Below are 26,457 nucleotides of genomic sequence, written 5' to 3'. Positions count from 1 at the left end.
GTTTCTTCCTTTACAGTAGAATTTACAATTTAAGGTGCTTTTAGAAAGCCTGCCAAGGGAACAGCGAAACATCCGAACCTAAATTAATGGCAGAATTTTAAAATTGTGAACAACCTGTGTATAGCTTTTGAGACCCATTTCCTACTGAAAGAGACTTGATTCCGAAATCAACATTGTCTCTGCCAGAGTAAATCCCTTCATCGGTTTGCCACTATTCTAATTCAATTCTAGTTTATGAACTAGTTGTACGGGGATGTGTGTGTTTAATCAACCCGCACTTGGGTGCTATTTCCACTGTTCCACCATGTGTGCACCAGGCCTCAACACACAGCACAGCAAGTCAGTGTCACAAAGCTCACAGCAGGTTGTTGCAGTGATAAATCTCCAGCCAACAGAAAGTTTTAAAAAAAACAACTCATACAAAGGTGTTAATAAGGTGAACCATAGGAATCAATGGGGTATGGAATAGATTTTTGAGTGGCTTAGTCCAGCTTAAAGTCTGAGCTTTTCAGTTATGTTTAGACCCAAGGACACTAGGTATTTTGGTAATGAGCAGGACTAGAGCACAAACTTGATCAAATGGGATTTTCAGGCAATTATAAAGCTACGCAGGCAGCTGTAACTCTTGCTGTCTTGACGGTCTTAACTGGAGGAAATTTGTCCGTCCATGGTGGAGAAAGTGTTAATGAGGAACAAGCTGTTCTTCCAAGCGAGTATCGACCTCAGCTCCTGAAGTGGAACCGGATGATAAAGCTGAGATTGTCTGAGCAAACTTATCTGATGGATGTTGCTATAGCGTTTAGAAAGTTGTGCTGCTAGACTATTATGGGTTTCTTCAGTTGAATGCATGTGGTTAAGAAACAGCTCATCCCTACAGATCCATTACCAACAGTGAATATGTACAGTTTTGATAAATGGGTTCCCGGTGCACACAAACAGTATTTCTCAGTATATTGCATTTTAGTCCTGTCTCGCCAGAGGTCATTTGAATTGATTTCTTATAGAGTACTTACTGCGCAGTGAATGGGGACAGAGTTCTAGTTATCACTTTTTTTTAAGTTTCTGTTAACCACATCTTTTAGACTGAGAGATGCATTTTCTGTGTCCAACTTGCTTGATGTTATTTGCAAGTATGTAAATTTGTGGGTATGTGCACATATTACTAGATGTTACTACATAGTGCATAGTCCTCTCTAACGAGGGTCCACTTTTGCCTCTTATGAGCTAGACAAGGCCATGTTAAGAGAATGTATGAGGATCGATGGCAGAATGAGCCTACTTCAGGGAGCTGAAGAATGACAAGCTTAAGAGACTCCCTGATAAAGATACCCTAAAGCAGAACCCAACCTGACGTTCCATCGATCTTGATGGATGGGACACTCTGGGAACTCGCTGAACTTTTGAAATTGTGCTTAGATCTTCTATTTCAATTCAGGATTGGAAGATACTTATGCAACACAAAGCACCATCAGTTCAGCCTGGCCAAGTGACCGCAGAGGTGACGTATGGAGAAGAATTATGCCATTTATGGAGCTGGAAGTGGAAACGTGATCAGTAAGATAAAAGGCTACCAGGATTCCCAGTCATACTCAGAGATGCCTAATGACGCCAATCAATCATGACAAAAATATATGCAGGATTTCCCTCTCCCTTTCTCTCTCACTTGTTTTTCATCTGAACAAATTCCTTTAATGGCCCAGTGCCTACCAGACATTCCCAGATCAGTAAGTTGTGAAGCTCACTGAGTATAAGTCAACATATTTCTATTAACCCTTCAAAAACTGCCACCATTTATCAGTCAATAATAATAATCCTTGCATTTGATACACCGCCTTATCATGTCTCTGAGACATCTCAAAGCGTTTCATAGAATATACTTTAAAGTGAATTGACTGTATACTTTGTGGGCGAAACACAGCAACCAATTGTGCACAGCAGTGTCCTACAAACAGTCGTGGACTGAGTAACCAAATTATTATTTATTTGCTTATTTTTTGAAGGGATTATTACCCCCGGAAAAGTGATGCACCAATTGACTAGCAATTAGATCTCTACTTACTACTAGGTGAATCAAAGTGTGTGGAGTAAGGAAACATGTTTAACGTTTCGCCCTGCCCAGGAATCGAACTCAGGTCTTCTCGCTTAAGGTAACTGCTCTAATGCACTACACTCCACATGGTTGGGCAGTCAATCGTTCTTGCTCAATCCTGTCTTACCTGAAATGTTTTTGTTGCATTTGAAAAAAANTGCAATGAAAAAGCCAGGAGGAAATTGTGCAGCAAATATAAATTTACACAGTTAATCTGGAAACCGATTCTTTTGTATGCAGTTTATTTCTGAGCAGAAAAGAGTGGAAAAGCAATGCTGTTAGCAATACAATAATAACAAGACATCGAGTTTGATTTGGACATCAAAAGTGCTGAACGCCTCCTACTTAATTAAATGCTCATACAACTCAAATCGTTCACAATCCAAGTCTTACAAGAAAAAATGCGTTCCATCTGCAATGAGGGAAGATTAATCATGTGTGCTAAATAAATCTGAAATAATAAAATACTACCATTTTTTTAAAAAAAGCCTTTGCAAGATTCTCTCTTTCTCCCCACTGTACAGAGCAATTTAAGTCCTCCGCAACCCCCCGACATGAAGGGTGCTTTGTAAATGCAAGATGTTGTCGTTATCAGAAGGTTGCAGGTTGGATTCCCAGTCGAGGGTGAATTAATGTTCTGTCACTACAATTGAGCTTCGAGGTGGGGGAGAGAGTAGGGAAATCAGTCAGGGTTCCAATTCCACTATCCAGTGGAAAGTGCATGTGTGTCGCTGCTAAAATGATACTTACAATTGTGTTGCTTCACATCTACTCAGGGAATACATTATAATAGCAAGCGATGCAGAAAAGGCTTATTGGTCTAAGAAGGCTATTTATCTCATTCTCCCCCAGTATGAGGCTTGGTGAATCCAATAGCTAATTGAGAGAACATAATACCACAGTTTCTTACAAGTTGCAATAATCTTAGAAAAACGTAAGTACAAAAATATCCCGCAGTCGAATTTGTCTCGGCTGAAGATGACAGTTTCTTTGTTAGGGAATTACTACATGTGCAATGCATTTAGTACCTCAACTGCAGAAATGAACAAGTATCGTCTCACCTGCTTTGCGAATGTAGGCTTAAAACGTTTCCGGTGTTATATGTCAATTTATACCAACAGCAGAAAATACCTCCCCACCACCGCCCCCCCCCACCCCTCCAAATTTTCAATCATTGGTATCATTGAGAAAATAGTATGTCTATTTTATTCCCATCTCCATTCGATTCATCAGATACTGCGAATGGTTGGTTCGTTGGCTGTGACGCTGAGGATGTCACAGAGTCTCACACTCAGTGGATGCAGTAGAGCAGCCACTGCAGTCACATCTCAATGCCACGGGGTAGGTGTAGTAGGGATCTACGTTGGGGCGACAGTTGGGCAGCTTCACTGTGGCTAGCCTGGTTTCATTGTAAGTACACACTCGGTGGTGGGCATCCACGTACGGAGGGTCAAGCACTGGCTTCTGCAGGCAAACAAAACACAGAACAATATTTACACGTGAAACCCCCACCAAACACGGAAAGGCATGTGCAGTCTGCACGGATTATTCAGAAATGTAAAGCAACCCAAAAGCTGATTTATGCTTTACAATTGTTTTCTCTCCCCGTGGCTCTTGGGGCAATGTATTTTTTAGATGCCCGAAACAATACAGTGAGGCTTTTCCTGGACGCAGTGACTCCCAGATCCAAATTCCGCCATAGCTTTCTCTGTAAGAACATTTGGTCTTGAAATTTAACATGTGGGAAATTCTTAAATTTCTTCTTAATTTGGAAACCGGGTGCGGAAAGCCATCTTACAAACATGACTCTTAACCCAACCTGCAGGTTGGACCCTGTTGGTATTCGATCCTAGATTACCCTCCAGTTCATCGAGACGTGTTTTAGCATTAACACTGGAAAGAAACTGAGGCAATCAGGTTCCCGTTCTCACCTCCCAGGTCTCACACCTTCCCCAGCAGGCATCAGTACTGATACGCAACCCTTTGCAACCAGGTTTCTTCGCCAGGAATGTGAACTCTCTGACGGCACAGCCGATGAATGTCCTCAGGCTGATGTTGGATGCAGGAAGGACACTGACGTACATCGTCAAGAACTGGAGAATGAGGCTTCCCCATATAACATGGTGCAATGTGAACCTGAAGGAAGTGTAAATGGTTTTTATTAAAGATATTATTATAATAATATGAAGAAACCTTGCATTTGATACAGTACCTCATCATATCAACAAACAGTCAATTTGCACACAGCAAGGCCCCTGTGATGAAGTGAATGACCACTTCTATCTGGGAGGATTGTTGGACAGGAGAGCGGGAGAAATTCCATTCTCTCTTCAAATGGTAGCACAAGACTTTTAATATCCACAGGCAGACCGGACCTCGGTTTATGCATCTTCCAAAGGACAAAATTTTAGACAATGCAGCACATGCTCAGCTAACAGTGTATTAGAGCATCAGCTCAGAACATAAGCTCAAAGTCCCAGCATGAAACTCGACGGAGCTGCTGAAAGATGAACCAGTTATAGGCACTGCAGAGCTAAGGGTCAATGAAATACGGGGTCATATACCTCACAAGAGGCCCACAAGAGTGGTTGTAGCTCCTTTCACTCACATGATAATGCAGCCAAGATGTCTTATGACACTTATCAAGGCATACAAGTTTTGTTTCTAAAAACAGAAGAAATAGGGTTGAGGGAAAATTGAGAACAAAATGAATGAAAAAGGAACACGGGACTTTAATTATTACTGTAAATACACAGCAGGCCAGTCACTTTCTCCCTCTGGTTAATGTTAATTTTTATGTTATAAAAAACGCCGGTTCTCCAAGACATACGCAACCACAGGCTCCAAACTCAATAATGTAATAATCATAATAATAATAATCCTTACATTTGATATAGCACCTTAGCACGTAATTGGGATGTCTCAAAGAGCTTCACAGAATATACTGTAAAGTGTAGTGACTGTGCATTTTGTGGGCAAAACACAGCAGCCAATTGGGCACAGCAGCGTCCCACAAACACTTTTATGGGGTTATGACCCCCAGGAAGCGATCCATCAATCGACTAACAACCGCATTCCTTACTTACTGCTAGGTAAGCAGAATAAATAAAGTATTCATTCAGAAAACGGCCCCTTGGAAACTTCTTGACTCAGATTTGGAGATTTGGCTTGCTCTCGATAACACCAGCTCCTGACTTATAATGAGTTATTTTTGTTACAAAAGAAAAAGAAAACAATTAATCCCGAGCTTCTATTCTTATGCTGTTTATCCTGTAACCTGCCACACCCATCACCTGTTACAAAGGAGGTAACCGGAGGGTGATAAAGCTCTGAGCGCTCACTCTGCCTCCTCTCTCAGCTCGTTGGAAACAGAGGAGGTCAAAGTGCTTTGATTGAGATGAACCTTTTTTTTAAAAAAAGATTTCTTCCCTTTTCCCCCTCCCTGTTGTTTCCCTGCATTAGTAACTCTTTAACAGGACACATAGGGAAGCACACTGTCAATAATCTGCTCCAAAACCAGCCAGTAAACGTGCAAATGTGACAAAATGCACAATGTGGAGTCCCTGTAGCTCAGTTGCTAGAGCACTCGCCTCACAAGTGAGTAGACCTGGTTTGATTCCCGGCAGGGGCGAAATGTTGGGCAAGTTTCCTTACTCCACACATCTCTGTTTACCTACCAGTAGGTAGGAACCTGGTTGTCGATTGGTGGATGGCTTTTCCAGGCATAATAATCCTTAAATATAAAAAAAAATCCACGACTGTCCGCGCAATTGGCTGCCGCATTTCACCCACAAAATACACAGTTGATTCACTTCATAGTGTATCCTGTGAAGCGCTTTGAGACGTCATAAGGCGCTATGTCAAATGCAAGGATTTTGCTTTGTGCACTTTCAGCGTCAACGTTTTTCAGAGGCAATTATATTTTTCCTGAAATTCTTCTGTTCCTTGAGCCAGTAGGAATTGCACAAATATGTCACTGTAACTGCGATAGGAAGCAGTGATGGATAATAACACTTACCCACCAAGCACTGCCCCACCTATTTAAGCTCTTGCTCACAAGCCGTCACTTGTCCACACATCCAAATTTAGATCATTCTTTTAACTGAGGATTTGCCTGCGGTTGTTAATTCGCCCCCAAGGGAGAACGCCCTTCTAAAAATAGTTTTATTTTTAGAGAGCGCACTCATTTTATCTCGGAACGATTATCCTAGGTGTCAGCTTAGCTCCGTTAGTGGAATATTGCCTCTAGGTTAAAAAGCAGTGGGTTCAGGGCTCATATTGGAACTGGGATTGCAGTAGAGTGTAAGTTGCTGTCTTTTGAGACGAGATGTTAAACTCAGATGGATTCAAAACGTGAAAGGAGTTTCTCCCAGGCTCCTGATCGACAATCCTCAAGATTTAATTGCTCATTTTTTAGGTCATGTCTGTTTGTTTCAAATGCCTGCTGTGTTTACCTTCCAGAACATCATCCGAGTTGACAGATTCACTGTGAAGCATTTCGAGAACTTTGATGTGATAAGGCATTATACAAACATAGGTTCTCAAGGAGATGGAGAGCTGACTTAGACCTATTGGGATTCAAAGATCAAACTGAATCCAAAGTTTGGTGGTGAATTAACTGAACGACTTGGGATATTATCATTGTATTTGATACAAATCTTAACAGGTACCAATCGTTTTCACTCACCTTTAACTGCAATCCCTGTGAACAAATCCTATTTATTTAAAATTATTGCTGCTAAGAAATTCGGCCAAAACGTTTAACAAAATGCGTAAACTATTGATCGATTTGATGTGCGACTTTACGTTTTTTNCTCGTAAAGAAAGATACTTATTATAATATATTTCCCAATCTAGAATTGATTGAGAAACGGTTTCTAATAGTTCCGATTGCAATGGACGGTAGAGAAACCATATTTAAAGCAAAACATAACAGTAAAAGAGAACATGGGATATGTGGTGGGTGATGTGATAATTAGCACCAGTGATAATAACCAACACATCACACACTCCCTTTTTCATCTCATGAATAAAAGTTTAAAAATGTCATTGTATAATCAAAGTGTCTAACAAAAAATACTGTGACATCAAACCCAATGATTAATGGGATGTCTCTGAGTTAATTTGGGCATTGTGTTGTCCCTGTGATAACTGTTACTAATTTGAGATTCAATAGCTAAATGCTTTCTGGTTTTGTCTTGCACAAATCCTAAATGTCCTTAGAAGGGAGAAGCATTCTGACACTCACCTGTGACTGCACATCTTGCGATTCATGCCTGCTCCTCTTTTTCTTCTGAAGAGTTGAATTCTTCAACTGATTTATTGGCCCTCACAAAATACAGAGTAAACGCCTCACCTCTGACAGCTTTGACAGTGACTCGAATGAGTCCTAAACGTCCTAGGTTTATTTGAAAGAAAATAAAGGACTGTGAGAATTTTTAATCTACTGGCAGATCAACATCACTGATGCTCTGTCCCTAGCTGCTGCTTTCAATGCTCTTCCCGTTTGAGAATATATGGAGGAAGGAACTGTCCATCAGTGTCAAAGTCCCACAGATCCGCCCTCAATCTGTCAAACGTCAAACTGCTCAGTGGATACCTGACCTGAAATTTTACAGCCAAACACAAAATGGAAAAGGTGAGGGCACAAGTGAAAATTGTTAACTCTTTCAATAAATGACTCCTTCCTTTGTACGTAGGATAGGGGCGTGAAATGGCAAGCGTTTCATGAAAACCAACAACATCCAGGCTGGGTTGCATCGATTAATTCAATCCAATAACGTGGTTTATAAATGGAATTTATTTCCCCGTGTGGGTTTTTTAAAATTACACTTTCCAGCAATACAATTTATCAACAGTAATCTTTCCCCCACAAATTGGTCCTGAGTACAGTAACCTTACTCAAAAGGAAGAGTACTAGAGAAACTCAAAATGCACAAGAGTTCAAAGCCTAACATAGTACTTCATTTCAGATCAAGGCTGGCTATCACAAAAGTTTGGTTAGTTTCTAGCATATGTAAATTCCCAGTGTGAAATTACTACAAGATCTAATCGTTTTACCAGGTAAAGCTTAGAGCTACAACGAGACGAGTGCCAGACTGAATTAATTGATTTACAACACCATCAATTAGACTACAAATATTTTGAGTGGAGATTAAATTTGGCTGTGAGGCGCAAAGTTTGCTGCCAACATGAAAGACAAACCAATTTCTGCCCTCAGCTTTGAGTAAAACCGGTCATTCCTTTACGGTGAGGGATGGCAACTTCATATTGACCGTTTGGTGGTGGATTGTAGTCAGCTTTGTGCTGTTGTACATCTGCGATCACTGTGAAATGACATGTTCTCATTTCAGTAAGGATGCTCAAAGCTTGCAGACCAGCAGTCGAAGCTGAATTCACATGGATTTTCTTTATTATATTTAATTGTCGTAATCTGCCTTTTGCCGTAAACTATCAGGACATGTAATAATAATAGCCCTTGCTTTTGATATGGCGCCTTATCACGTCTTTGAGACGTCTCAAAGTGCCTCGAGTCTGTGCCTGCCTCGTTAAACACATATGTGAACAGAGAAAACTCTGTACCCTCCACTTCCCCAATTCATTTAACAAGAGCTGTTCATTCCCCAATGGCTGGGTTGAAGATTCATTAGCTCTGTCAGCTCTTAAGGTCAGTTCTCAAGGCTGACAAGGGAAACAATGGTGGCAGGAGCAGTGATGTTATCCAGTAGAGAAACTGTGCATTGCTTTTCTCCTCCATTTCCTTTTGATTTCACACAGAAAAGTACAGAAACTAAAAGGGTTTTTTGCGATTCCAGCATATTGTCAATCTATTGATTATTGATGAATGCTATTCTGTTCCCCGACTTCACCCCTCACCTTATTTGATGCATTTGTCCTCCCGATGTGAAAGGAGCTATCTAAGCAATGGACATCTGTAAATTTCTATCTAAATATAAATTTGTATTGAATTGAATTGGAGATTCTGCAAACGTTTGCATTTCTTTTCTGTTTGCTGTTATTCTTTCTTTTGATTTTACGCTTTTCACCAATCGATAGGTAAATAAAATGAAAATGAATTGACAAAGAATGTATTATCAATGATCATACTTTTGAAATGTGTTACAGATGTTTGTAACGTTGATTGAAATGAGCCGAATAGTGTTCAGCACACAGTCTATTAAATGGAAATCATTGCAATCGAATGGCTCCTCAACATTTCTTTGCTGCTTCAGTTGGCTTTATACACATCTCTGCTGCCCTTTTATGGCTACGCAAGAGCACGCCACAAAAATCCCTCCCCAAAAAATGTGGTCAGTCAATCCATGACTGTTGTGGGACACTGCCGTGCGCAATTGGCTGTTGCGTTTCGCCCACAAAATACACAGTCACTACACTTTACAGTAAACCCTGTGAAGCACTTTGAGAAGGCGCTACATCAAATGCAAGAATTATTATGATTTTGTAAACTCTGCAGAACATCCTGAAAAAAACACTTTAAAATGTTAATTTGAAAAAAACATTTAAAAATATTTTTAAAAAGCAGCTCGTGAGCACATCCTTGACTGTCTGGCACTTTGGGACATCCTCCCGACATGAAAGGCGCTATACAAATGTAATTTGTTGTTGTTGTTACATTTGCTCCAAGTACCTTGTAACTTGGTTCAAATCCAAGTTCAAGCTCAAAAACCAGTGGACCCAGGATCTGAAGAACTGGCAGCGAATAAATAAAATGTGATGAGCGGGACAGATACTGAACACAGGATAACACTCTCCGAAGATTACAACAGAGAGAGCGTATAGATAGTGTCTGGGTGGTCTCAACTGGGGAATTAACTATTGAGAGTGGAAGAGGTTACTATCTGAACATCAGTGAGAATACAGGCAAATTTACTGATCAGGGCATTCAATTCAGTCAATTTAGGACTCATTCAAGTAACAACATCAAATTACATTTGTAAAGCGCCTTTCACATCAGGAGGACATCCCAGGGCGCTGGCGCTAACATAACACTGATCAATCCTTTGAACAATGTGTTCCTTCTCTTCTTCCTCTTGAGCTCTTTGAAGGTTCAGTTGTCATTTTTTATTAAGCCAAAGATCAGCGCTCTTAAAAAGAAAGGAAGACAGTACAGAACACATTTTACTGTTGGCCCACATAGCAGAAACAGTAAAATTTAATGACCCAGATAATAAAATACATGTCAGACTCCCAAAGCGCTGTGGGTTTTGCTATGATTATTTATTGGAAACAGAGATGTGTCAGTGGTGAAGTGATCACTGGAATGTAAGTCCTGTAGTTGAAGTGTACAGTAAGAAACTCCCAGTTGTATAGATCAGGGACTGTAAGTAGATCGGGAGCTGCTTTCATCCAACTGTTTCAAAGCAAATAGCCAAATGTGTGGGACTAGATTTACTGAAGATATTTAGTGCTCAAGACGTGTTGTTGTGTTGAGGTTCCATACCTTATATGACTCTGACACAATGAGCTGAAGGTTTCAATTACTCATTAATTTTTTTTACAGTATAAATAGTGAGAATGCAGTATTACAAGGCTTACATGAGTTATAATAACACTCCTGGCATTTAACACCTTTAATATCAAAACATCTCACATTTTTTTACATGTAATTATAACAATAATCCTTGCATTTGATATAGCAACTCAACACGTCTCTGAGACGTCTCACAGAATATACTGTAAAGTGAATTGACTGTATGTTTTGAGGGTGAAATGCAGCAGCCAATTGCACACAGCAGCAACACAAACAGTCATGGATTGAGTGACCAAATTATTATTTTATTTTTATTTTTTGAAGGGATTATTACCCCCAGAAAAGCAATCTGCCGATCGACTTACTACTTCATTACAGGCCGTGTGGAGTAAGGAAATTTGCCCAACGTTTTGCCCTGGAATTGAACCCAGGTCCCTCGCGCTTGCAAGGCGAGTGCTCTAACCACTAAGCTACACAACTCCAATCGCTTCTCAAAGCTCTTTGCAGGCAAATGTGGCAGCGATTCTGTGCACAAATAGCCATGAAATGAATTAACAATTCATTTGGAGGATTATTTAACAAATCTCTAGAAGGTACTCCCATCTCTGTACAAATAAATGTTTTTTTTTAAAATATTAAGTAATGTTAACAGTTAATGGACCTGATGGTGAACTAGATGGACCTTGCTCTTCTTTCGCCAGCAAATTCTTACGTTCTTATTTAAGCTGCACTCTCGTTCGTCTGCCTGGCTCAGTTGGTAACACTCTTGTCTCTGAGTCAGAAGATTGTGGGTTCATAGTCCCACATTGGCATTATTCAGAGAGTTTCGTCCAGTATTTCGCCCACAACTATACAGTCAATTCACTTTACAGCATATCCTGTGAAGCGCTTTGAGACATCCAGAAGATGTGAAAAGTACTGTATCAAATGCAAGGATTATTATTATTATTATGGCCAACAATAAACTACTCAATCCCTCACAGCTGTTTGTGGACAGTGTGCAGATTGTTTGCTGCGATTGCTTACAAAACACACAGTCACTACACTTCATTGAAAAATCCTGTGAAGCGCTTTGCGATTTATCCGATGTGAAAAGCGCTATATTAAATGCAAGGATTATTATTATTTATTAAACCACGTTGTGCTCAAATAAATCCATCTGTTTTTGTGGGTACTTAGAATCCTGACTGGCCCATATGAACAGGGACATTTCTTGTCACTGCGTTCTCCTATTTCTAATAGAATTCCCAAAGGTGGAACTGTTTGCCCAACAGCGTTCCACTGGGACATCCCCTGTAAAAGGCCCGGGACGTGAACCTTTGCCTCTGGTCTCTATTGTCTTAATTACAATAGCCGCTGTGTATCAAGCCCTCGTGGAGCAAGTCATGCCCAGGAAAGCTGGCTCCAGTTTGTCATCTAAAGATAATGTGCTCACTCCACACACATTCACTCAAACATCATACACTAACTTTCACAGCTCGCATAATAATAACAATAATAATCATAATAATACCAGTATTCATCATCGTAATCATACATCTCGCATTTTATGCCCTCATCGAAACAGCTCAAAGAGCTCAGGCACAAGATTTCACTGTAAAGTGTAGTGGCTGTGTATTTGCAGGTGGGTTAGGCAGATATATTCTTCCTGGAAACCATCATGTTCCAAAGGATCATTTTATTTGTGAGATGCACTCAAGCACTTGTCAGAAAATTCGTAACGTGCCACTGGGTTCTTTTCTTGTTAAATTTGTTACACACCAAATTTTCCGATGCCGTACTATAAATAGCATAACTCATTAAGTGAAGACCTGAATTTAAGAATTTTTCCAAATTCCGCATGTTGTGAAATGCGAAGAAAATGAGTGCAAGTTTAGACCCAGGAGGAATTTCTCCCTCTGCGTTCTTCAGCAGTGTCTGAATGTGCATTTATTTGGCTGCCCACAAAATATACAGTCAGTGCACTTTACAGTATCTTCGTGTGAAGCGCTTTGAGACGTCTCAAAGACGTGATAAGGCGCTGTATCAAATGCAAGGATTATTATTATTATTATTTATTTCCAATAAATGTTGATCTTCAAGCCACTATATAGAAATTGTACTGATAAACACAAGTCAATCAAGTCATCGTCAATCTCCATCATTATGGTTTCAAATCCAAACCCTGATTGTTATTTGAATTTATTCGTTATAAGACTGAATCCCGGGTGAAACACTGTGTGGCAGCAGAGTGCTCTTTTATGCAGAGACAACGAGAGCTGACATGACCTTACCTGCCCCTGCGGAAATATACACCTCCTAACAACTGTGAGGGATGGCATCTTGGGGTGAGCATCAAAGTTATTTACAGAATCCACATTAACTCAGTTCATTATTATTATTATTATTATGACCAATTCATAGTTTAGAGAGCCTTGACATCGCTGGTATGTTCCACTGATAGGCAACAAACAGACAATGCCTGACACAGTCAACACTTCAAATCTGGATTTCTACGTCAGGGAGATCAGAGAGTGGATTGGGTTCGCAGAGATACATATGGCACAGAAATAGGCCATTTAATATTATATAATAATAATCCCTGCATTTGGTCAATTTTATTACGTCTTCCAGACGTCTCAAAGCGCTTCACAGAATAGATTGTAAAAGTGAATTGACTGTATATTTTGTGGGCAAACGCGGCAGCCAATTGCACACAGCACATTATTATTATTACTGTCATTTGGCCCAACTAGTTCGAACACAGGCACTCCACACAAGCCCCCCACACCGCCACCTATTCCCCTCTACTGTACCCCTCTAATCCCTTCTCCCTCGTGTATACATGAAGTTTTCTCTTAAATATATTGTTGCTATTTGCTTCAACTATAACTTTCAGTCAGTTCCATCTTCTCACTACTATTTATTAGTATTATTATTATTGTAGTTCAGTGGTTAGAGCACTCGCCTCGTAAGCGAGAGACCTGGACTTGATTCCCTGTAGGGCGAAACCTTGGGCAATTTTCCTTACTCCACACACTTGATAATAATCCCTCAAGAAAAACTAAATAAATAATTTGGTCACTCAATCCACGACTGTTTGTGGGACGCTGTGTGTGCGCAATTGGCTGCCACATTTCGCCCACAAAAGTACAGTCAATTCACTTTACAGTATATTCTGTGAAGCGCTTTGAAACGTCTCAAAGACGAGAGAAGGCGCTATATCAAATGCAAGGATTATTATTAATGGGTCCTGCTGGCTAGACCTGGCCCTAAAAGATTTTGTAAACTCTGCAGAACATCCCGAAAAAACACTTTGAAATGTTACTTTGAAAAAACATTTAAAAATGGGAAGACAATTATCCTTGAAGGATGAAATCCAATGAACCAAAGGGTTTTATTCCTCCAAACCAATCTTGTGATCTTGCGATAAGTGATGCTCTTCGACAAGTTTGACAGTGTGAATGTGCTGAGTCTCCACACGCACTGTGGTGCACTTTGTGATCACTTGACTGTCCTGACGTGAGAGGTGCTATACAAATGTCATTTCTTGTTGTTGAAGAAGAACCATCCGGGATAAGTCCTTTACCAGAACGTATCTGTGCCTGATAAAGCGTGCTCTGCCACCATGATGTTTCAGTAGGAACCGGGCTCAAAATTGGGAAAAGGTCAAATGAACTGAGACTCACTGACATATTATTAACATATCCTTTGGGTTGGTATGACTTTTTTGCCATCTTTCTTATATTTAAACCTAAAACCGACTTGGAATTATCCCGTGTGTTGCCCACGATTCCTTTCCGAATGATGGATGACTACTTGACAAAAACAACATCCTCTGCAATTTGAGCTGCCTTTAGCTAATGGAAACTTGATAAAAGTGGATGCCTTCATGACAGTACGATCAGCTATAAGATAACCCCATAATCCCTCTCCTTCAGGCTCTCGCACTGCTGATGGAACTTCATAATTAGGCTGCATTATTCCAAGGGAAAATTCATCTAATGAGAAGAGATTTCTGTATTGTTAGTGGTCAGATCTGCGAAAATCATGAACATTCTTTTGTTCTGCGTCACCTGTGTTTATGAGGTTATATTTTCCGATTACCTAGGTGATGGGGGAAAATTGAATCTGCGTCACCACAAACCAGGATTGAGCGTGCTTCAGGAGTTTTGAGTCATTGCAAACTGTTGTACAGATTATCCTTTGTACAGAATAATTATACGATAGCTTGCGCTCAAACTCAACGCTTACAACCTTGTTGTGCCACAGCAATAATCAAAAGAAATGGACGTGGATTTTGTGCAATCTTTACTCTTGACATTTTAAGAGCATCCAACTCATCTCTGTAAACCCTGCCATTAGCTGTTTAAAGTGAAATGGCCTGAAACTCTGCTGTATTCACAACCTAATCTACGGAGATCACCAAAAAGATGGAGAATAGGTTTAGAATGCTTTCCTTTCATCTCAAGGGTCTGGATTTGGATCTCACATAATAATGGGATGAAAGTCAGTCTAGTTCTCAATGGACTCAACTGCTTAGTTTTTCATTCATTCACCTTGAACAGTCTCAATGAGACAAGCTAAGTGTCGTAAAGAATGTGAATAATAATAATTAATAATGTTACACTGATACCGCACAGAATGTCTTTTCCTTTGGTTTTGATCAAAAACTAATGGGGGTTTGGAACTATATGCTGTAACTGTAGAAATACTTGACATTAGCACTTGATAAAATGATATTTCCCCCTTTCACCTTGTACCTATCTCACACTTGGATGAATGAAAGATATATAAAACAGAAATATGAATCGTTCATAATTTACTGAAATATTTAATATGCCGCTTCAAATATTAAAGTCAAAGCCAATGCATAGAGAGTGCAGACTTGATACAATACTACAGAACACATACTTTACTTGTCTCGGTATTATAGAAATATCTACCCTTTAAAGTGCATCTTTGCAAAATGGGTAATATCATGTCTGAGAGGGGAGCGAACGAGAGAGGAAATTGGTATCAAGTGGTTTTAGAAACAGATTTCAGGGAAGATATCTTTACTCAGTTATACATCTTTGCAATAATCTATTAAGCAAGTTAATGGAGAAATAATAATAATAATAATCCTTGCATTTGATATAGCGCTTTTTGACGTCTTCTAGACATCCCAAAGCACTTCACAGAATATACTGTAAAGTGAATTGACTGTATATTTGTGGGCAAACGCGGCAGCCAATTGCGCACAGCAATGTCCCACAACAGTCGTGGATTGAAAATGACCAATTTATTATTGTTTTGGTTTTGGAGGGATTATTATTAGGCTCTGTGTGGAGTAAGGAAACTTGCCCAAAGTTTGGCCCTGACCTGCCGGGAATTGAACTCAGGTCTGTCGCTTGCAAAGCGAGTGCTCTAACCACTGAGCTACAGGACTCCACGAAAGACAATTAAGATGCTCTAATGAGGAGAGTTAACATACCAGAGAGATAAGCTTCAGGTAACTGGAGAGGCGAGAAGGTACATCAGTCAGGGCACTAACCATCTATTTCCATCACAATACAATGCACATCACTTTGGATAGAAGCATTAAGAACTTCCATTGTGGTTGAATGCCACTGACGTTCATAAAGCATTTGAATTTTGCTTGTGCGACTTTTGAAGTTACCAGAACTACTCCATTGAATTATTATGACCCTGTAACTCACTGTCAGCCAATGTAACATCTTTTATCCTGATGTATCATTTCATGTTGAAAAGATATTGAAGTTCTCATAAGGGAGAGATGTCGACAGTGCCCTGAACTCTTAATAAATATGTTTTAAAGGGCAGTAGTTAAATATAACCCCTTTCGCATTTTACTTTTGCAGAGAAGAAAATCTAATATGATTCCTAACAATTTCAAAGGCCAACTCTAGATCCTATGATTTGTTTGTTCTTTGACTGTAAACCTTCTACATGGAGACAGCTGTAGAATATAGAACAAGTAAAATTATTGAAATGAGTCTCATCCCATCTCAAAGTAACACAAATCTTATAAAAGTAAACTTTCCATCAATCTTGTTAGTAGCAAAACTGTGCTTTTTAAAAGATTTTACCTTGGGATTTACCCTGGACATCAGTTAGAAGAGATTTTTTTCCTCCTCCCTCATCAAATTGGATTAAATGACATCAAGGTCTTCATTCAATCTTTCCATGGAAAACTGTGTGATATAGGGGTTAATTAATAGCTTATGTTTTTCCAAGTAATAAATCCAAACGGTAAACTCCCTTTCAAATCCATGTTATTACCTGTATCTACCAAATCCTATTAATGCCATGGATAGTTTCCACTGAAGTAGCAATCTTTTTTGATGTCAGAGTAGCTGACGTTGTTTGTTGTATTGTTTATGTATAATGGAACTCAAAAGTGGTTGTTAAGGGGCTGAACGTTTAAAATGATTTAATATGAATGGCAAGGATATGAACATGATGAAGTCTTATGTAAAACTTTGATTGCACAATACCAGTGTACTATTATAAATGGTTGAAGGACAGCTATCAGGTAGCATATGGTTAGTTTTATTAGAGATGATTGGATGTAGTGACTTACCACGTGGTCGAGATGTCTCAAAGTGCTTCACAGGAATTTGTATTACTAAGGAATGTAGTGACTGTGTATTATGCAGGCAAACTCAGTAGCCAATTTGCACCCATGGTCATTTCATCTGGCTCCAAGTTCATCAGTAAACTTGTGTTGTGTTCCTATGAAATATTCAACTTGTTGCACTGACCAAGCAATCGGTAGAGAGACATTGGAGATGACTATACAATGTCATTCCATATTGACCTTTGTGATACCTTCTTGCCAGCACATTGCTTAGTTTTGGTGGAAGTGGTCAACTACAGATATCCCTTGCACTGCCACCACCAGCCGTGTGAAATGTCACGAGACAAACTTTGTTGATGTGCGGCGGTCTGTCTTGCTGATCTTTTGACTCTGAGATGGGAAAGTGTGCAAAAGCAAGAGATTCTGCCTCGCAGCAATCTGAAAACCGCAATGCATAAATGCCAGTGAGCTGGGATTACAATCCAATAAGAATCCAATCCTTTTTTTTTTGCTAGTGCTACCACGTCATAAAATGTATATAGTGGATTCGAAAACGTACTACTTTGCACAGAACTATTAATTCCTTCTCTCAATTTGCTGGATATTTTGGAGGAGACAAACATTTGACCTAAGAAACAAATCAGTTCCTCGCTTTACAGATCACACATTTAAAAGGTCTTACATTGCTTTTTCCACGAGTACATACAGATGGTCTTGTGCCCCACCCTGATCCTAAGAACATCCTATTGACTTATCTTGAAATAGGAACATTCGGTTCAGGATTTTAGCTCGGAAACGCTACTTAAAGATACCCTTTAATGCTTTGAGAATCTGAGTATTGTGAAATTAAGAGTCACGCTAAAGAATCAAGGACAGTAATAGGATTTTATAAAATTAAATAGATTTTTTCTTGCAACTTAATGGTGGGTTGGTCAACTACACAGCTTGTTCAGTGTTATCATCTCTGTTTATTGATGCATATCGGGTTAAGTATAAAAATATGAATAACGTGTTGTGTAGCCACAAAATATTCTGTGTGAAGGAAAATTGAGTGAAATGTAGAGAATTAAACAATACAGTATGAAGTCATGAATAAACCCAAAGGATAGGTCAACTGGTTGAAGGAAAAAAAACACAGACAAGCCTATCCTCAGTTACTCATGACATTATAAGCCCAGGAAGTCAATCATGTTCCATCAAACCTTCCCTCCACGTTTGAAGGATCTGAATACATTTTTATGTTTAATAGTGCTTTCACTACTGGGTGGGAGTGGTTCATTGAGGTTTAGGATGATTTTAACTGTGTCAGAATCTCTTCAGTCCAATCCGCAAGTTTCTTTTGCAGACAATCAAAACTTGGCATTATCAGGATTGAAAACCTTATGAATTATTTAAAAAATTCAAAATTTAATAATAACTGTTATCATCCTTAAATCTGATTTATTTTTCCAGGAAATAATGCTTCAAATGACAGGTTCTTAAGGATAACTACACTTCACTGTAACAGTCAAAACACAGATTAGCTTTCTTTTAGGAAATAACATTATGGGATATAGTACAGAGGTATAGTTTGGGACATGTGTGCGTGCGACCGCCAGGAAGGTGGAAGGCAAACTTGAATGACCTTGGTCTTTTTTATTCTAGCATTTCTTATATTATGTTAAAACACATCGCAAGTACAAACCTTTCAAGGTGAAGTAATCAGTACTTACATTTGATATAGCACCTTTCTCAGAGGGCATCTCAAAACATTTCACAGGAAATACTGGAAAGTGGAGTGACTGTGTATTTTGTAGCCAAAGAATGGCAGCCAATTGCACAGTGATGCCCCACAAACAGCCATGAAGTGAATGATCAATTTTATTACGATTGGTGGCCAGGACACTGGGAGAAACTCGTTTCTTTTCAAATGGAGCTATGGGACCTTTAACTTTCAAGTGACCTGGCAGACAGGACCCCAATTTAATGGCTCATCCAAAGCACGGCATCTCCATCAATGTAGCACATTCCCAGCACTGCATTGGAGCGTCTGCCTAAATAATATGAGTTCACAGTCTTGGGATACAGTCTATACAGTACTTTGGGACATAATATATCAAGCGATTGCCAGGAGGGTGGAAGGCAAACTAAATGGTCTTCTTTCACCAGCAAATTCTTATGTTCTTATGTTTTTAATTTCCCAACATGGGGCTTGAATCCACAGCCTTCTAATTCATTGTGCTACCAAGAGCCAGGCTGACAAGAATCATGTTGTGAGTGCGTTTCACCTTCAGAGTGTGAACCCAACCCAACCAGATGCAGCAAAAACAGAAGTCGCCGGGAACACTCAGCAGGTCAATGGAGAAAGGAAGATGAGTCAAAGTTTCGGGTCCACGGCCCTTCATCAAAATGGATCTAACTAGATGCAAGTCTGCTCTCCGGAAAACGTGACCAGAAATGGGTTTGGAGTATTTTATCTTCAATTTCAATTTGCGAGTGCAAGTCCAGGAGAGAAAATCTTCAGTATTTCAGCACTAAATTAGCATTTTCCCATTTCACGTGCACTGGTTTGTAACGATGATTATTTTGACATTTGCAATACATTTGCTAGATGCCATCTTATCTTGGGTGAGTGAGCTCTAATTTGTTGACACATAATTCTTCATCTTATTCAGGTTAACCTCATGATGAGTGCTTATGAAAATGTTTCAATGCTCACAGACATCTAGGTACTTAGCTGTGATGTAGCGTTCAATATTCTAAATAGGTTTCTCATTATAAATGTCCATCACATGTTATTACACCTCACAGTCTCTGAAGAATCTTTGCTATCTTTCTGAGAAACTATTTTTTGGAAGCTTGAAGTTAATCCTGATATTTCAAATCCTTCTACGATCTGTTTGATATCTGAAAGCTGTTGGGTGAAACAACGATATCCCCTCCTTTTTCCCCTTTCAAGATCGTCCTCTTCAACCACATCTTTGGGCATCTTCCCTTTACCAGCAAACCCGACCCCCCTTGGCCCTCCGCCCCTCTCGATGCCCTTCCACCACCATCCCCCCATGTGAAAGGCACTGTATATAAATGCCATGTTGGGATCATGTTGGCCTTGTCTTTTTGAAGACAAAAAGACATTGCCACACCAACTGCAGGGACACACCATGCTGAATTGTGGTAGGAGATGCCTTTGTGTTTGCAATTCATCACACTGATACCTCATTCCAGCAATGCCATCAGGGTGAGGTACCACTTAGAAGCCAAGTCCTTACTGTCAAGTATGGAAAGGCTTTGATGACTCACGTGCAACAGACAATAATGCCGCTGTTTACCCTTTAATGTTCCTCTAGGTGTGTATTATTGTTTAACATAAAGAACATTGTAATTCGCAGAAATAACTAAAATATGTGTGCATGTTTGAGTTGGGTTTGAAGAGCAGTGGCTCCATTATTTTTAGGTTTTTTTTTAAAGCCCAATACGTAATGTATTACGTTTCAGAACGTAGTGGCTAAAATGTGGTATTACCACCTCACATAATAATCCTTGCATTTGATATAGCGCCTTATCATGTCTTCAAGACGTCTCAAAGCGCTTCACAGGATATACTGTCAAGCTAGTTGCGCACAGCGGTGTCCCAGTCGTGGATTGAGTGACTATTATTTATTATTTTTTTTACACTGCTAATGGATAAAAATTCAGGCTCCACTTCAGGATAAATTTAGATTCAATGCTTCTTATAAGGAATAAGAACCACAGCTGGAAAAATCCCTGCTGGAGACTGACATTAAAAATCGATTCAGTTTGCTGAGAGCAGGATTTCGCCACAGATCTTTGCTGCCCTCGCCTGGTCTGCCGCAAAAACACAAATGGGTTTCCAGCCCTGTATCAGGACTTTCAGCTCTCAGCCTCGCCAAGTAGTGGCCGATCTTTATGGTCAGCCAACAAAATAAATGTTCTTGATTTATTTGATTTACACAGCAGGCATTTGAACCAGGGAGGTCCAACAAACAGGCATGATTTAAATTAACAATTAATCTCGATTGTTATAATAATCCTTGCATTTGATGTAGCACTTTATCGCATCATTGAGACGTCTCAAAGCGCTTCACAGAAACATACTGTAAAGTGGATTCATTGACTGTATATTTTGTAGCCAATCAACAATTGTGGATGGAGTGACTAAATTATTATTATTATTTTGGGGGGATTATTACCCCCAGAAAGTGATCCGCCAATCGACTAACCATCATGTTCCTACTTAGAGGTAAACAGAGGTATGTGGAGTAAGTAAATTTTTACCTAGCAGTAAACTGGTTTTGCCCCCCCCCCGGGATCAAACACAGGTCCTCTCGCTCGTTAACTACTACGCTGCAGGACGCTGCCCACATATTTCTGTATAAACGGTAGACCCAAAACTCTTAACGCCTACATACTCACCCATACGAAACTCCGTACACCCATCACACCAGTTCCAGCCAGACTCCACTGGCTGCCTATCGCCGAACGGATCAATTCTCACACCCATCTGTCCAGCGCCTTGGGACGTCCTCCCGACGTGAAAGGCGCTCTATAAATGGAATCTTGTTGTTGTTGTCTCCAAATCACTGCATGCCCTGGCATCGCCCCATCTTTCTGGCCCCAACTCACTACCTGCTGCCTCCTCTCGAGTGGCTCCAGTCTCCTGAATGTCGCTCATGCCCTCTATTCCACCATCGGCGGCCGTGCTTTTAGCCACTACGTCCCGAAACCATTCTTCCTCTACCCCTCTGCCTTGCCCCTTCCTGCCCCATTTTCAGGTCACACCTGAAGCCCTTCCTCTTCGACCGTGCTTACGGTCACCTCCCCCCATTGTACTCCACCGCTGTCAAGTGCTCTGGGACACTGCGTGAGGGGCATTATATAAAAGCAAGTTGTTGGTGCTGTCGTATAATGGCGCAGTGCCAAGTGCCCTTCCCATACAAAGGAGAATACCATGTGTGTAAGATTGTCTTTATAATGTAATGATAAAGAAAATAACACAAGAAATTCATTGGTAAGATCTGTATTTTAAAAGTCCTCGGTCAATACATGAGCTTCTGATTACAGCCTATTTACAGTAAGTGGTCAAAAAGTGGACCTAAGGGCGTTCACACAGTAATCTGTCATGAAATACAGTAAATCCTGTGTTGGTATCCAAACCATGTATACTACCACTGTGCACAGTAAGCAACAGTCAGGGCTGCTTAAACAAGGGGGTTATTAACTGTTTACTGACTAGAGTGCACCATCACATTCACCGTTTAGCACTTTGAAGTTACAGTGGAGCCCACTTAAAACAGTCTCAACTTGCGTCTCACTGAACCCATCTTGTAGAAGTTGTATTACATTTCTTTCAAACCTCACTCATCCTTGAAAGACAATTTCGGTTTCCTAAGATGGACTTTTGTTTTAACACATCACACAAAGTTTAAATATCCATACGCAGCATACCCACATCAGTTTTTAGGCTACTTCAGCACGTTCAAGCCTACAGTTCCGAGTACAGTATCCATTGGAGTCGCCAGTTCTGGTTGACTGCAAATATCTTGTATTTGACCCAACGGTAATAACTCAACAGCATACTATTGATGGAACACAAAATCTTGAAGAGGCAGTATCTTGTTTGGCCCACATAGCCCATTTTTTCCAAAGTTGAAAGAAATGAAATCTAGTCTCCTCTTGCTGTAGAGTGCCCTACTCGGACTGCTTCTTGCTCGGGTTTACCTTCTAACCTGGTCATCTAATGGGCAAAAATGGAGAACAATCTGTGCAACTTATTGGTAATTTGTTTTGAAGAGAAATGTAAAGTTGTTTTTTTTAAAAAAAAGTTGAGAAAGGTGGAAGGTGATGTGTGTGTATGATCTGCAACAACATTTGGAGAAAGAAAACTACAATTTTTTTTTAAAATAAGGTTTTATACCATACACAATGCCCACACCTGGTGGGATGAAAAGCTGTTGCATCAACAGAGTGGTGTAACACATGGAGCAATATAACACTGGTCGTGTAACATTCCAACTGGATCAATACAGTGCATACGACACCATAAGACATTATGGCTCAATTCCCTACTGTTCATTTCCTTTAAGAAACATGTTGAGATGTTGTGTATGGTGTTGATGACCTCACATTAAATTATTCATCTACACAATACCAATGTTACTGCTGGTCTTAGTCACATTGACTATACCCCAACAAGCAAACTCACACACAATGAATAACGCACTCACTAGGTTCTATGCACAAAGTGGGGAAGGGCGTTTGTCTCTCTACGGGAACCTTTTGTTAAATTAAAGCTAGTTGCACAATTTTTTTGGGGTGTGTGTGGTATAAATGGGATATACAACAGGTCAAAATGAGGATATGTACCTTACATTGTTAACGAACCAAGACCTTAATAACCAAACTGGTTACTTATTGGTTACATCTTGCTTACTGAGTCCTGTATCACACCAATACCAATTGTGTATCTGTGATGGATGTTCGAACGCACAGTTCAGCTTGTGTATCTGTGCATCTCCAGTACGCTACTCAGTACAAACGTTCTTATGCATTGCACCTCGATGGAACCAGATAGATACACGTGGACACTTCAACCTTTACACAACCAGTGTGCTGTGTGTCGAGGCATGTTACCACCACAATAGGCTTAATTAAAACGGGTTTAAAACCACCAAATTAAAAAATAAAACCAAAACGTCCACAAACTCGGTAAGAAATGTGCAGAAACGTCTCCTTTTAAACTATAAATTAAGATGCAGCAAAGTCACAGGGACAAGCGGGGAACACAATCTTCTGTCTAAAAATATATTTGCTTGTAGTCTGCCAGCAACAAGTAGGGAACCTCAGATCCAGGTACTGTGATTGCAGCAATCTTCTTGGGAATATTTCTGCGCCACCCACAGGGATGTTAAAAATTTTTCTTTTTTTTTTGAAAAAAAGTTAAAACAATGACTACATTTATAGAAGAGCTCTCAGACATCCATCTACTGTACATGTTTTGTACTGAAGCCCTTCCTTTTTTCATACCATTTAAACGTGAAGAGAAAAGTTATATACAGTACTGTTACAGAACCGACTGGCGTTGATAATGAAACAGATGTGAAATCTACTGTAAAGTAAGTAGCACAATACAGAAAACTGTTGCTCCACCTCTTACTACATGAATGTATACCATGGGGTTTTTAGCACCATTGTTATCTTTGTTAAGTTGGGATAATCCTGTCATTTTCCAGACCTTTCTTTATTTCAAGATCCTCCAACTTTTTCCAAAGTTCTTCCCGCTCTTTTTCCTTTTTCTTCTCCCTGGAAAGAGGATGAAATTAAAAAAAATGAAAAAAACTTGAGTCCCAGGACATAACGAGCTATTATCAATACTTTGAATTTTCCTCCTTAATTGGCAACAAAACCAGCAACAAAACCCACAGCCAAACAGTCTGCTGTTTATAGATGTGTTGTGCAAGAAGCATACTTAATTTGAAAGTGTGAATTAAAGTTTTTCATTTATAACTTTCAACCTCATTAATCACTAAATTCTTACCTTTGGCGATCTGACTTGTAGGTGGCTGTCAGATCATCAAATAAGGTGCTGTTCATTTCCATAAAAGCCTTTAAAACATTGTAGACTAATGCTACAATAGCCCTGCAACATATAGAAACAGTGGTCAAAAATCTTACTGTTAGTAACTATAGATTGAAATTAAGAAAATGTTGCAAACTTTCCATAAATAGCGTAAATATTTGTAGTGTTAAAAATACTTGACACAGCATTTCTGCATAATCCTTTCTTCCTGAAGAGGGCATTGTTTCCAAAGCATAAAACTTCAAACTGTAAACACTTCAGAAAGAGATTCTTTACTTAATAGGAATTTTGTTCTTTAAATCCTATATATCCTCTGCGTATGGAAGGATTCAGATCATCACTGGTACAAAACACTGAGGCAACAACTTTCATTTAAGACCTTATTCACATTTGGAAAACACATTTTAATGTGGCTCCCAAATTAAACCATATACGCACCTCTTCAGTTGTTCCCTATCTTATTCTATGTGTTCTCTGCACAAATGTACAGAACGGTACCCTAGAAGTTATCTTAGTTCCTCAATTCTCAACATACTCCACATGCTGCTGGGAAGCTGATCAAATAGTACTAGGAAAAAGTGCAGGAACTTTCTTTTGCACTCTTTACATCAATGCTCTTTGTGATTTAACTCGGTATGTCGCTGCACATAAGCTGTAAACTATCTGAAGGGTTGTCACACCATGTCTTTTGGGAAGGCTTCAGTCATGCAATGGTAAAGCCATGAAAACATTTAATACGATATTAAAGCTGATTTCTGTAAAATATTGCCTAGCACATCTCATCTGTTGACAGAAACAGATAACAGCCATGACCGTGAGCTGCACTATAAACTATGTGTGTGTGTTTATATATATATATATATAATACACACATAATACACACGCACACATACATGATATACACACATATATATAATACACACATATATGTATATAATATACACACGTATATATTATATATCATGAAGAAGTCAGGGTACCATTTGGAATAAGTCTCCCGATCACCTGAAAAAAAGTTTTAAAGGCGAGTTTCTTCCAAATACAAAGCATTTTAACTTGAGATATTATGAAAGTACATACGGATTCCAGTGTTCTTTAGAGATCCTATAAAGGCTGGCAAACATGATGGGCAGGATTACACTAGAATTCTCTTCTATGAGACTCATAATGTATTCATTGTTCCAGTAATATAACGCTCTTTCAGCCACCTTAAGAGATGAAAAGAAACGACAAAGTATTGTATATTGAGTAATAAAAATGCATACAAGTGGGTCCTGGTAATTCTGAGCCTGATTTTCATCAGGACTGTAAGTAGATTTTAAAATTACAAGCCACACCTCCAACCCCTGCCCAGAAGCTCTTCCACAAATGGGGGTGGGGTGAGAGAAGGGATGAAAATAGCACATAGTGGAAACCAGTCCCACACAACAATGTCCCACAAACAGCCGTGGAGTGAGTGACCAATTTTGAGGGGGAGAAAAATCGAGCCAACATCTTCCCGAACAGATAGATGGGACCTAGGTTTAAAATCTCATCCAAAAGACAGCACCACCGACAATACGGTACCCCCCCCCCCCACCCACCAGCACTGCATTGGAGTGCCAGCTTTAGACTACGTGATTCCAAGATCCAACGTGGGGCCTGAAACTACAACCTTCTGACTCAGAGGCGAGAGTGCTACCACTCAGCCAGGCTGACACACTCATACATAATACTAATGGAAGTAAATGTTCAGGTTA

General features: G+C 39.7%; 2 protein-coding genes across 3 annotated transcripts in view; both read right to left on the bottom strand.

The window, feature by feature from the left end:
* Positions 1 to 3,364: 3,364 nt before the first annotated feature.
* gphb5 (glycoprotein hormone subunit beta 5) lies at positions 3,365 to 4,173 on the bottom strand. Its single transcript, XM_007903886.1, has 2 exons — positions 4,021 to 4,173; positions 3,365 to 3,553 (listed from the first exon to the last, which is right to left on the bottom strand). Exons 1-2 carry the CDS (start codon positions 4,171 to 4,173, stop codon positions 3,365 to 3,367), a joined length of 342 nt encoding a protein of 113 aa, XP_007902077.1.
* Positions 4,174 to 22,143: 17,970 nt separating this feature from the next.
* ppp2r5eb (protein phosphatase 2, regulatory subunit B', epsilon) overlaps positions 22,144 to 26,457 on the bottom strand; it is a 37,333-nt gene continuing 33,019 nt past the window's right edge. The window contains exons 11-14 of one of the 2 annotated variants that reach the window (XM_042338026.1): positions 25,799 to 25,926; positions 24,677 to 24,778; positions 24,374 to 24,441; positions 22,144 to 22,876 (exon numbers count right to left, since the gene is read on the bottom strand). In XM_042338026.1, the coding sequence (XP_042193960.1) occupies positions 22,857 to 22,876; positions 24,374 to 24,441; positions 24,677 to 24,778; positions 25,799 to 25,926 (318 nt within the window). In that variant the 3' untranslated portion in view covers positions 22,144 to 22,856. Of the gene's footprint in view, positions 24,442 to 24,676; positions 24,779 to 25,798; positions 25,927 to 26,457 lie in introns of both variants that reach the window. The other variant, XM_042338025.1, reaches the window with a different exon arrangement.

The sequence above is a fragment of the Callorhinchus milii genome, unplaced genomic scaffold, assembly GCF_018977255.1.
Source record: "Callorhinchus milii isolate IMCB2004 unplaced genomic scaffold, IMCB_Cmil_1.0 Scaffold9, whole genome shotgun sequence".
Taxonomy (NCBI): Eukaryota; Metazoa; Chordata; class Chondrichthyes; order Chimaeriformes; family Callorhinchidae; genus Callorhinchus; species Callorhinchus milii.
Note: the sequence above shows the minus strand (reverse complement) of the source record. Positions and strands in the feature narration are given on the sequence as shown.

Excerpts from the sequence above, each read along its gene's own strand:
- gphb5 (XM_007903886.1), bottom strand. The coding sequence starts at position 4,173 with ATGTACGTCAGTGTCCTTCCTGCATCCAACATCAGCCTGAGGACATTC. Across the intron at positions 3,554-4,020 it reads GAAGGTGTGAGACCTGGGAG|AAGCCAGTGCTTGACCCTCC; the intron begins GTGAGAACGGGA and ends GTTTGCCTGCAG.